Source organism: Kogia breviceps, chromosome 18 (assembly GCF_026419965.1).
Source record: "Kogia breviceps isolate mKogBre1 chromosome 18, mKogBre1 haplotype 1, whole genome shotgun sequence".
NCBI lineage: Eukaryota > Metazoa > Chordata > Mammalia > Artiodactyla > Physeteridae > Kogia > Kogia breviceps.
Window position 1 is genome coordinate 48,147,761 of NC_081327.1, and position 13,510 is coordinate 48,161,270.

The 13,510-nt window shown below is 40.0% G+C and overlaps 1 protein-coding gene across 4 annotated transcripts in view; it reads right to left on the reverse strand.

Moving 5' to 3' along the window:
• The window catches only part of ADAMTS18 (ADAM metallopeptidase with thrombospondin type 1 motif 18), a 156,619-nt gene that overhangs the window by 35,965 nt on the left and 107,144 nt on the right, over positions 1-13,510 (reverse strand). For all 4 annotated transcript variants that reach the window (XM_067020108.1, XM_059043720.2, XM_059043719.2 and 1 more), the window contains 3 exons: positions 10,803-10,933; positions 9,863-9,986; positions 8,882-9,126 (listed from right to left, as the gene is read on the reverse strand). In XM_067020108.1, coding sequence (XP_066876209.1) covers positions 8,882-9,126; positions 9,863-9,986; positions 10,803-10,933 — 500 coding nt within the window. The remainder of the gene's footprint in view (positions 1-8,881; positions 9,127-9,862; positions 9,987-10,802; positions 10,934-13,510) is intronic.

Below are 13,510 nucleotides of genomic sequence, written 5' to 3' on the forward strand. Positions count from 1 at the left end.
ATGAAACACTCATGATGAATTTCCTCACCTACCCTCCAACTGCATGACAGTTTGATGGAGAATATGACTCATTCACTGTTATGTGTGAGAGACAGATAGAGAGAAACAGAGACAGAGAAAGAGAATAAAGGAGAGGAAGAAGAAAAGGTGGCGGGAGGGACACGAGAGGGGGAAGGGGGAGGTGGGGAGGTGGGGAGAAGGGGGTGGGAGAGAGAGAGAGAGAGTGTGAGAGGGTCCATCAGCTAGCAAAAAAGCTGATTTTCACTCACTTCTAAAGAATGTATCATCTCTAAGTGGACACCTTCACTAATCATGACAAGAAAGAGAATTTTTGTGTTTTTCATTTTCATTGCCAAGGCTCCCTAAAATTAGACCTTAAACGGGCCTTTTGCACTGCACTTATACAAAGGACAAAACCAGTGACCTTACGTTACCTAGAGCTCAATCCCCAAACGGAAAAACATTAAATTTTCAGCCATACTCAAAACGCCCAGCATATAGACGTCTACTTCAGATTAAATGATTATTTTTCAACGAAGGCATGTGTAAATTTCAACTCTGAACTGCAGTTTTCACATTTCTACCACTTCAAAATTTAATTCCTTGTACAAGACACACACACACACACACAGACACACACACACACACACACAATTTGGCTATGTGATGTGCAGAAGATTTAGTTTTTCTTGTGTTCCCAAACCCAGTAAAATAAACACGGTAGGTCTATGCATAGTATCCTGAAGACTACTGAAATATAAGCTGACTTTTAAATCTTTCAGATGACTAATGAGTGCACTAGTTCAATGAGAAATTCCTTAGACTCTATGCCAGACTCATGTTGTAGGGGATAAGCTGAAATAAAGAAAGATGTGGAAATTATCTAGTTTATAATAACTGTGTCTGTAGTGATCTCAGAAAGTATATGGCTGCCAAATCACTATTGATTCCTTTTTGTGCTGGGGTGTGCACGTGTGTGAGTCACTTTCCCCTGGGCAATGCAGAAATATGATACAGGGTCATGAACATTAGCTCCATTTCTCCAAGTCATTTACATGTATATGTATGTCTGTACTTCAAAATAAAAAGTTGATTGATGGACTTAACTAATGCCTAAAAATTTAAGACCTCAGACAATCATAGAAATCCTTGATTACCCTTCGGAATTTCCTCTTGGCCACTGAGGAAATTAAGAGGCCAGCTCAGTCTAAATTGACATCCACCTGTTGCTGATGTTGGACCATGTAGAATCCGGGTTCCGAGAAGAATGGTTTGTAACAGAGATTGTATTTGAAAATTGGGCAGGCACATGACTTGGTGATAAAAGTGAAAATGTGTTTTCCATTTAAACTGAGCTCCCTTATGAAGACATTCTGTAAAGTTTTGACATTAAAAATAACCAAAAGCAGAAGCCACTTTTGTGTCAGGCCATGCACTTATTCCTTGAGGTTAACTGACAGCAGTCAACCTGTCCCAGGACTGCATCACCTCTGCCTTGCACTAGAAAACACCCAGAAATAAGTGAAAAGATCTGTTAAACCCACCACCCTGGGAGGGCAAGTTGCTGTTCTCCCAGATTAAGGTAAGTCGACTGTGAGCTAACTGGTCAGCAAGTTCTTATGTGTAAATTATTCACTTTGGGAAAGGCAAGCCTTTTAGAAAGCAGATAGATTCCTCAAATGCAATTGAGGAGATCAAATTGCAATATTTAAATGCCCTTCACTGTACTTAACTTTCAACTGTACAATTCTAGAACTAGTCCTAAGACATGATGAAATCCAGTGGTTTTTAAAATGTGTACCGCAGAACTCTAAGCCTTTCAGAGAACTTCAGATTACGACTGTGGTTTGGGACAGAAGGGCAGAAATGGGGAGGAGAGGCTGGCCTCTGAGCCCTGTCACTCTTGACTTTGGTCAGAGAAAGTCTCCTTGCACTTGATTTATTGTCTCCATGTATGATTTTTCAACTTGGAAAGAAGATTCTACTATTCATTTATTTTATCTTAAATATTTATCTGGTTGCACCAGGTCTTAGTTGTAGCACGTGGGCTCCTTAGTTGCGGCAGGCAGGCTCCTTAGTTGCAGCACGTGGGCTCCTTAGTTGCGGCTCGTGGCCTCCTTAGTTGTGGCATGCAGACTCTTAGTTGCGGCATGCATGTGGGATCTAGTTCCCTGACCAGGGATCAAACCTGGGCCCCCTGCACTGTGAACGTGGAGTCTTATCCACTGTGCCACCAGGGAAGTGCTTCTACTCTTTAAATGAATGAATGAATTTTATCATTGGATGTCATTCATTCAGTAAATTTTTGTTTTTGAGTGACCACGATGTTCCAGATACCATGTCAATTGTGGAATCTACGAAGAGGAGTTAAGTCATCTTTCGGCAATATAGGGTTTCAGGTGCTTAGAAGTGCTTCAAGACGGTGTTACAGGACAGAGTAGAAGATATTAGTTTAGTCTGGGGAAATCATTTCCCGAATGAGAAGACTGGGCCTCAGATAGTTTGACTCATGCAAAGTGACAGAGTAGTATCTGAGTGACCTGTATCACCAACTATTTATAGCGATGTTCCCTGTTCAAACCCACGCTGCTTCCAGAAAGAATGGGATCAACCTACCAAAACTAGCTCTTTACATTTCTTAAAGACCTGAGACTATGATGATTTGGTGACATGATTTACGTCTTAACCACTGGTGCATCTCCAATGTCTACACAGGGCTGGGCACAACTGGGCACTCAACCAAAGTTTAGTTTTCTTTTATCAGACGTCAAGGGAAAATAAACAGAGGAATACTGCTTTGAAGGTAGCTACCTAACTCAACGCATGCCAAAGTAGTTGAAGATAAGACTTAGCTAAGATATTGGGAGGATCTGATTAAAATAAATGAATGAGATATAAAAAAGGGACATTATCCTTACACCGCCATCCTCATGTATGCAGGCAAACACAGCCTTCTGCTGAATTTTACACTATAATACGAGCTCAGTGAACATGCAGTCATTTTAAGTGGCCAAGAGAGAAAGTGCTCTCCTTCACAGACTTATCCTTTCTGTGGATAGAACAGCACTTTCCATTTTGGTATGTTCCCACTTTCATCATCCCACAGGATTGTGAAACACATTCAACATTTCGTATTGGACTGAACATATTTTTGGCTTCCAAAGTATTCATTTTGGTTCAATTCATAGTTTCATGGAGAGGCATATGAACTTTATTTAACTTCCTTTAAAGAAGGCGGCCATGGATTACTTGGATGTTGATATATAGCCTAGTTTTGGAAAATGTAATTTATCGCTTATTGTGATTTTCAGTTTTTAAAGTCACTGTGTTCTCTCAATTTTGGAAAGGCATGAGCATGCGATAAAAACCGACCTGAAATTTGATGATGTTCTCCTGAGAGCAATAAAGTACAATTTAAATATTAAAGTCATTAGCCCAAATTCTTTGAAAAGATAAAATAGACATAATACGAGGTTACTGGATTGGAGCCTTAAAAATCTCCTAAAATAGTTGCAAGTTTTGAATAAAGCCATAACTCCTTTAAAAACTACAAGCAAGGCATGACCAATTAATCATACATGTTTCCCACTGGAATATTTTCAGACATGTCACATTCTTAGGACATCAATTGAAGTTTTCATGGAATCTGTAAGTAGAATGTATACATAAAGTAAGACTTTGTAAAAACAATAGCTAAGCAAATGTGACCTTACTGCATTGTGGTGAAACTACAATTTTGTATTTATAGAGATCTTATTATAGTTTTTACCCTATTTATATAGTAGGGAAAATTATTTTATAAAACCGTACATATCCAGTTGAATCTGGGGAAGACTTTATGTTTTTATAATTTTACTAGATCTATCCAGTAATTTATCCTTACATTCTGATTGTTTGTTTGTTTGTTTCCCCGAAGGAGCTGTCTGTATTTGTAAGGACAATCCAGCTGTTTTTGTTTGTTTCTTAGTTTGTTTTCTGGCCGTGCCCCACGGCTTGTGGGATCTTAGTTCCCTAACCAGGGACTGAACCCAGACCCTCGGAAGAGAGAAAGAGGAGTCCTTACCACTGGACCGCCTGGGAATTCCCTGTATTCGCAAGAAAATTGATGACGAATCTGACTGATTTTGCAGAACTCCGTCACCAATTGAGGCCACCCTTCCATTTCTCAAAAATAGCTCCTAATCATCAGGAAAATGTTTGGACCTGGTGAACAGTCCAAAGACTTAGCTTTAATCAGCACTAAATAATGGAGGTGAGTGAGATAAGCAGTTACGCTTCAATTAAGCAAAGCCCAAATAAAAATTCTGAGCTTTAGGCTGGCATAGCGTTCGGTGACAACGTGGCCATTATCTGGTCAATTTGATCAACACAGACAATGACAGGGGACATTCAGGTTCTAAAGATCAAAGTCAGAAGGAACTCTGTGATTCTGCTTTGCACTTTCCATCACTTCTTGTCTCAGTCTTTGTTGTGGTTTTCCTGCAGATAACGTATGTTTAACAGCAAACCTTAAATTACAAACAGAACTGTGAAAACCTACCGGAATGGCTTTGTGATTATGAAGAAAACTGGACAGAGAAACAGCAACAACAAAAAATGGCTGCTTGTCATCAAGTAGTAAAACACATATTTCTCACGAGGAATCATTTGGACTTAGTTCTGGTTGCCCGGGGCAGAAGCCCTGAGAGACACCCACCTTCCAATTTGGGAATTTTCTAGCCACAGAACTTGGTTTGTATACATATGCTTAGAGATGGATCAAAGGCCTCGTGGCAAAACTAATGAAACCATGTTGCTCTAAAACGAATCCCTTGCAAGCTAAATATACCTCTCTAAAGAAAATGTACCTTTTCTAAAGAAATGGAAAAGATGTTTGCTGCTCAAATGCTTGACAGAAAAGAAATAAACAACCCATCTAAAAAATTAGGACTGAATAAAAAGTCTCAAAATCTTTAACCAGAAAGTTCAATTCCTATGCCTTAGGTTTAATTACAGGGTGATTTTAGGGCCTTGATTCATTGTTGAGCTCCAAACTACCCTAACAATAGTCCAATTTGATTTGGGGTTCCTAATCTCATCTTCTGAAATAAAAGAAACAACCCAATCCAAAAATGGGCAGATGATCTAAATAGACATTTCCCCAGAGAAGACATACAGATGGCCGAAAAGATGCTCAACATCACGAATTATGGGAGAAATGCAAATCAAAACTACAACGAGGTATCAGCTCGCACTGGTCAGAATGGCCATCATCGAAAAGTCTACAAACAATAAATGCTGGAGAGGGTGTGGAGAACAGGGAACCCTCCTACACTGTTGGTGGGAATGTAAATTGGTGCAGCCACTATGGAGAACAGTATGGAGGTTCCTTAAAAAACTAAAAATAGAACTACCATATGACCCAGCAATCCCACTCCTGAGCATTTATCCAGAGAAAACCATGGTTCGAAAAGATACATGGTCCCCCAATACTCACTGCAGCACTATTTACAACAGCCAAGACATGGGGGCAACCTAAATGTCCATCAACAGAGGAATGGATAAAGAAGATATGATACATAGATACAATGGAATACTATTCAGCCATAAAAACGAATGAAATAATGCTATTTGCAGCAACATGGATGGACCTAGAGACTACCATACTAAGCGAAGTAAGTCAGACAGAGAAAGACAAATATCATATGATATCACTCATATGGGGAATCTAATTTTTAAAAAGTTATACAAATGAACTTATTTATAAAACAATCATGCAGATTTAGAAAACAAACTTACAGCTACCAAAGGGGAAATGTGGCAGGGAGGGACAAATTAGGAGCTTGGCAGTGCTGAGGGGTGGGATAGGGAGACGAAAGAGGGAGGAGATATGGGGATATATGTATATATATGTATATGTATAGCTGATTCACTTTGTTATACAGCAGAAACTAACACACCATTGTAAAGAAATTGTACTCCAATAAAGAAGTAAAAAAAATATGTAAACACACACACAAAAAAATTAGGAGCTTGGGATTAACACACACACACACACACACTACTATATATAAAGTAGATAACCAACAAGGACCTACTGTATAGCACAAGGAACTCTACTCAATACTCTGTAATAACCTATATGGGTAAACAATCTGAAAAAGAATAGATACATGTATATGTATAATTGAATCACTTTGCTGTACACCTGAAACTAACACAACATTGTAAAGCAACTATACTCCAATATTAAAAAAAAAGACCTGAGAAGGTTGGAAGAATATTTCCTAAAGACAGCTGCTCTCAGTTGTGAAATCTTTGCGGGACCTTCTATCACACAGAGATGACAGGACCTAGTATCTCAAGTTCACAAGATAATGGGAAATTAACTCACGATCAAGACCTAGGGCCAGGGTTGCAAACTCAAATATCTACTGGGTCCAGAAGTTCCTTTTTCATAAAAGATGGCAAAATCTATATTTTTATAAGGAATCACCTGATATTAAACCTCTGATCCATTTTTTAAAAATTATGAAGATCTGAGAGCTGGATTTGGCCTGTGGTTGCCAGTTTGCTCATCATGGTCTGAGGTTTAGGTTTTTAAAAAATATATCTGTTATATGCTCAGAAGGCAGAAGTATGGTAACAGTTAGAAATGTTATGTGCCAAGCACTCTGTAAGCACTGAAGTTATCTTAAATTCTTCTTATGCTAGCACTGACAGCTGGTATTGTTTGCCCATTTTTACAAATGTGGACATTAAGTGACACCGACGTGAAGATACTTGTCCAAGTTACATAGCTAATTACAAGTCTGTACTCTTAACCATACAATGGGTACGACATCTGACTTAGAATCCAAAGTTATGTTTAGTCTGTATACAATGGAAGATTACTCAGCCATTAAAAAGAATGAAATAATGCCATTTGCAGCAACATGGATGGACCTAGAGATTGTCATACTAAGAGGAGTAAGTCAGACAGACAAAAACAAATATCATATGATATCACTTATATGGAGAATCTAAAAAAAAGATGCAAATGAACTTATTTACAAAACAGAAATAGACTCATAGTCTTAGAGAATGAACTTATGGTTGCCAGGGAGAAGGGTGGGGGGAAGAGATAGATTGGTAGTTTGGGATTGACATGTACACACTGTTATATTTAAAATAGATAACCAACAAAGACCTACTATATAGCACAGGGAAGTCTGCTCAATACTCTGTATTAACCTAAATGGGAAAAGAATTTGAAAAAGAATAGATACATGTATATGTATAACCGAATCATTTTGCTGTACATCTGAAACTAACACAACATTGCTAATCAAATATACTCTAATATAAAAAAATTAAAAAAATAAAAAACGCAGTGGTTAAGAATCCACCTGCCAATGCAGGGGACACGGGTTCTGTCCCTGGTCGGGGAAGATCCCACATGTGGTGGAGCAACTAAGCCCGTGTGCCACAACTACTGAGCCTGAGCTCTAGAGCCCACAAGCCACAACTACTGAGCCCACGCACTACAACTACTGAAGCCCGTGCGCCCTAGAGCCCGCGCAATGCAACGACGGAAGCCCGTGAGCTCTAGGGACTGCGTGCTACAACTACTGAGCCCGCATGCTGCAACTACTGAAGCCCGTACACCTAGAGCCCATGCTCCACAACAAGAGAAGCCACCACAATGAGAAGCCCGCACACCACAATGAAGAGTAGCCCCTGCTCGCTGCAAATAGAGAAAGCCCACATGCAGCAATGAAGACCGAACACAGCCAAAAAAAAAAAAAAAAGTATTTCATAGCAAAAATTAAAATAAAATAAAATAGGTCCCTTCAAGGCGGAAAAAAGTTATATGTAGTCATACTTTTAAACTATCTTTTAAAATTCATCTTCCTTAGTAAATGTTTAAGACTAGCACCTTAAATAATAACAATAATAATAATAGTTGAATTAAGCTTATGTTTCCTTGATTCCAGAAGAGCATAGCAGTATGACTGGACTGAGAGCAGATATCATACTTGTAGATGGAAAAGATCTGGACTCCAATTCAACTCTGCTTTTTTCCTAGCTGTGTGAGTTAGGCAAATCTTCTAACATTTCTACACACTTCATTGCTTACTTTTCTGGCAAGTCAGTGAGGTAGGTTTTCTATACCAATTTTGCAAGTGAGAAACTGAAACTCCGCGTGACTAACAGGAGTGCCTGGTCACATGAGTCCTCAGTACATGGTGGCCACGACTTGTACACAACCTCAAGCAAATCACGTGCCTCTGAAAGCGCATGATCAGCCCCATTTCACAAACTGGAAAAAGCAAACCCAGAGACATGACGAGGAGCAAAGAAAATGTACCCATGATAATTGCGTTACAGAGTCATTTGCAGACATGGTGGCTGTTTTTATTATCCTCATCATTACCCACTTATTATTTTTCTTCTTTGCTCACCTCTAAAGAAATGATATAGCTTACAAAACCACCTGGTTTGCTGTGACTAAAACTTTCTTGACATCAAGCAAGTGTGCTTTCTGTTACACCACTCTGCCTCCTAGGCCAGTGGATCTGTGTGATGAACAGCCACAATGGATGAGCCCAACAGCAGACACAGACAAAGTGCTATCATGTAAAGACGATTCCTTGTATATTCCTCAGCACTCAGAACAGCCAAGTGTACCCGTGAAAGGTTGGCATCTGCATGTGAAAATCAACACATTCTCCCCGGGACCCACTGGATCCCTGCCCTCTTCCCCCAGATGCGGTTGCTGTCTTTTCCCCTTTGCACTTTGAGATTCAGCCTATTAGGAAACAAATTTGAACTAGGATTTTTTTTAAGCTAGCTCAAATCGGGGTCACCACTATAAATTCCGCAAGAGGCACTGAGAACTGAATAAAGAGAAGGGGCTTACTTCAAAGACCAGGGTCTCATTGGTGGGTCCCAGCGCGGACAGGCGTTCCGGGTGGTTGAAGGTGCGCTGGTACTCAAACACGGTCCCTGCGAAGGCAAACTCCCCTGGCCAGTCTATGCTCCAGCCCCCCGTGAGGTAATACTTGTGACTGAGGCTTCGGACGGCGAGGTAACTGGAGGATATCTGAAGCTCCTGGACCTCGATGCTGCGGGCGCCCGGTGGGATGGTGACAACCGGATAATACTCTAAGTGGAAAAGAACAGAATATTTCTGACATCCACATCGTGCACTGGAGATGGGCTCAGAGACAGGTAGTGGCCATTTTTACAGAGTGGGGTGTTTGATCATCAGCTGACATTCATTTCTGCTCTTATGAAGTGAAAACACTCAGCTATTTCATTTTCCAAGTGGTAGGAACACCAGAGAGAGAAAATGGATGAACTTCTCCCAAGCACATGTGTGTGGACAGAAAACACTCTTCCCTTTTCCAGAACCACAAAGGCCATGCAACTCAAGGATGCTTTTTATTTTTAATCTACCTGGAAAAAAACTTGGAGCCACCTATTCTCAACAGTGATGTGCAGAAGAAGACAGGGCTCAAAGTTCAATTCTACTCAAGACAGTGAGAGAACTGCTTCAAATATTCATCTAACATTGTAAGTGCGGACCATCTAAGTTCCATAATACATTCTTTGTTTAACAAACGCACGTGGGGCATATGGCAGCCTGGTCAGAATATTGAAATTGCTAAGCAGAAAAGCATTTGTTGAACACCCCTCTGGGACGTATGTATTGATGAAACTACTCAAACGAAAAACCCGCCAATCCTCCCTTGCTCTTGCATAAGCACCAAAAGCCATCATCTACTGTGTGTCAGGTGAGTTAGTAAAAGGCTCAAGCGTACTTAGCATGACTTAAGTTTGCTCAGCAGCAAAGGGTGTGTCCCACCAATGACAGCACTGAATTTGCAGCGTCGCTTACCATTTGCTTTGTGCTGGTTGAGGTACAGGCCTTTATAAAACTGGCAAGTTGAATTGTCACCTTTGCAAACACCACAGGCATCTGAAACTGCTTTAGAGCCAAGTTCATGATCGCATCCCACTGGCTGTAACAAAAAAAAAAAGAAAAAAAAGAAAAATCAAAGATGAGAGAAGCCAGTAGCTTAGAATAACCAAGAGGTACATGGTTTTCCATATTTACTGAACATTAGGAAGGGAGGGCAGCTTTATGGTTAAAAGCAGAGTCTCATGTTTGACTGGCATTCAAATCCGTCCTCTGTCATGACTGGATGTAAGATTAGGTAAGTTGAATAACTAACAGACATCTGTAAAACTGGAATGAAACATCACCATTGCTACTGATGGGAGGGGAATTTATTCAGGCCAGCTCTACCAGTGAAACATAAAAATGCTGGGACACCACCCCCTTCCCCACCACGAACACACACACAGCCCTTACAAGATCACAGAGCTCGCAAACAAATTAAGACAAAAGAGAAAGTGGATACCGGAAGAAAAAGAAAAACTAATCTGAAATAAACAGAAGTGCTATTTCCAAACACACTTATGAGGTTCTAATCACACAGTGAAAATACTTAGTGAACACGAAAGTAAAGTCTACTACTACTATTATTTACATTCTAATTGCATTTTTACAACTGGTGTGTAAAGTAGGATACGTCATCATCTCCCTATGTGGAAAGAGTGAAAAGGAAACTCAAAACCCTGGACGGGGGTCACAGAGAAATTAAGAGGGAATGTGGAGATAAAACTCACATCCAACTTGAAAATGTTACCCTCTTCCCCTACACCACCTGCTTTTATCCAGACACAAGAATCTCTTGGAACACTTCTCACGCTATGCATTTGAAAGGAGGCAACACAGCATGACCATACACCCCAAAGCAGAAATGTTCTCTTACTTCACAAGTCCCGTCAATGCAAACATCGTTTTTGTGTGGGGAGCAAGGAGTTCCGTCTTTCACCTTGCTGGACATGGCAAAAAAGAATTCAAAGTTCTCAGCCTTGCAGTACAGCTTACATCGATCTTCCTCTAGAAGCAAAGAGATCAAAAGAGGTCATGGTCAAGAGGAAATCATAGGAAAATGACACGAGTACCAAAAAGATGAGTTAAATTTAATTAGAAAGCTATTACGATCAAGATGGAAGATGTTACACACAGTTTTCTCGGTGTGTGTGTGTGTGCACGTAGGCACACACATGCGCCCGAAGGCAGATGTGTGCGGCTTTTAAAAATATGAATTCTTTTTAGTAACCCATATAAAGTCTGCCTGAAGATTGATACATGAGAATTTTATTTTTCTAATCCTGAGTAAGAGCCATAATACATGTGATTGGTCGGTTGTGTCACTACCCTCCTTGGATAGCAGATATTTAAGGCTTTATAGGCCCTGAGGTCAGACATTAACAATATGTAAATGAAGGACTATTGCTGTGTCCAAATAAAACGTTATTTTTTAAAAAACGGGCCAGATTTGGCCCACAGGTCATAGTCTGCTGACTGTGATTTAGGACACGGATTATTTTACATATTCAGTGTGCTAAGAGGGAAAATTCTAGGCACTTTGGAGAAAAGGCATATGGTCAATAATATTTATAAAACATATAGAAAAGAATCGTATCATGAAAAGGAGGAGGAAGTAAACAAACTAAACATTAAGGCTAAAAAAATGTAATTTTTATTGATCGTTAAGTCCCTGAGAAGTTTCTGGAATCACAGGTAAAAACAAAGTATTATCTCTATAGAGCACTTGTTTTCAGAAAGGAGTTATTGTGCCTATTTCTCCAATAGAAAGAGCTCTTCTTTGGCCAGGAATTCCAGATGACGTTTCTCCCATGAGACCTGATGTGCGCCTGTGTGATATCCCTGATAACAGTTTTACAACAAACGTGTCAACAGTTTGCAAATGGCTGTGCTTCATAAAACCTCTCAATAAAAGACAAAGTCAAAAATATGAAAGCAGTGAAATTATTATGGTCCCAATATGCAGCCATGTGCATGGATTCCATTTTTTTTCTCACCTAGGAATTCTTTCTAATAGAAGTTTTATCTCACGCCTCCTACCCTGTGCATATGAGATTAGGGAACTGGAAGACATGTTACCCTCTTTTTTCTCCCTCATTCCCAGGAATTAACAAGTTCTAGAAAGTTCAGTTTTTCCAGTACAGGTTCCTGGGAAAGTTTAGGAACTAGTCTGTTAGAAAGAAACACAGAAGCTGGGGCGGGGAATAAATTAGGAGTTTGGGATTAACAGATACACACTACTATATATCAACAGATAAATAGCAAGGTCCTACTCCATAGCACAGGGAACTATACTCAATATCTTGTAATAGAAAAGAATCTGAAAAAGAATACACACACACACACACACACAATTGAATCACTTTCTTGTACACCTGAAACTAACACAACATTGTAAATCAACTATACTTCAATTAAAAAAAGAAACAAGAAGAAGGAAACTCATCACTGGAAGACAAAGAGTATCTACGTTTATGAATCAATTCTTCCCCTGATTTTTCCCAAACTGCATGAATGGCACAGACCTTCAAATCATGGTCAGTCTTTTCGATTTTAAATAAGTATCAAAAGGAGAAGAGGGAAGGATGAGAAGGCCTTAACCTTTCTGTCTCCCACTCTAGGACGTGAGACCCTCAGGCTGGGGTGTCTGTTTTTTATTCTTTATTTTTATTTTTTGGCCAAGCGGCATGTGGGATCTTAGTTCCCTGACCAGGGATAGAACCCATGCCCCTTGCAGTGGAAGCGCAGAGTCTTAACCACTGGACCGCCAGGGAAGTTCCTGGGGTCTCTGTTTTATTCAATGTACTCGCCTCTGTATCCAGCAGAGTGTCTCCCAGGCAGTAAGTACTCAGTCAACATCTGCTGAGTGAATGAATGAAATGCCAGGCTCCCTACCTGGTAAAAACTGCAATAATATTAGTGAAAGAAATTTGAAATCGAAAACCATTTTATAAGTCACACAGTTTATCTGCTTCACTTTCTCTTTATGTATTCAACCCACAACTTATCTAAAGGATGCTAACAACAGATCCTGGGCACACTATATTTAAAGGAAGATGTGGGAAAGACCAAGGATTATCCAAGAAGACAAAGCAAAGGAAGGACAAGAAAGAACCATAGATGAGAAACATGGAATTAGGGGCGAATACAGCCAAGAGAAAATAAGTCTTCAAGTGTCAAAACTGAGAGCAACTGCAGCTATTCTAAATGTCCATGGGAACCTGGCTGCATGGTACCCTTCCTAGGTAATTTCTTAGTTCCTGATAGAATGTCTCTAGTGATAGAGCACTTACTGCTCAGGATGGGACACGCTTCCATTAAGGACAGTTGATATTTATTTATTCATTTGTTCCAAAAGTTATAAATATGTTCCAAGTGCTGTTCTTAGATGAGGGAGATACAAGCATACTCAAAACGGACAAAGGCTTCAACCCTGGGGAACCTAAAAATTCTTGAGGGGAGAAAGATAATGAATAAAAGCCAATACAGTATCAATTCTCGCACCAAGAGCAATGAAGAAGAAAGCAGGGCAAAGGATTCAGAAAATGACAGGAAGGTCTGTCTCTCTGAGGACACGGCCATAGG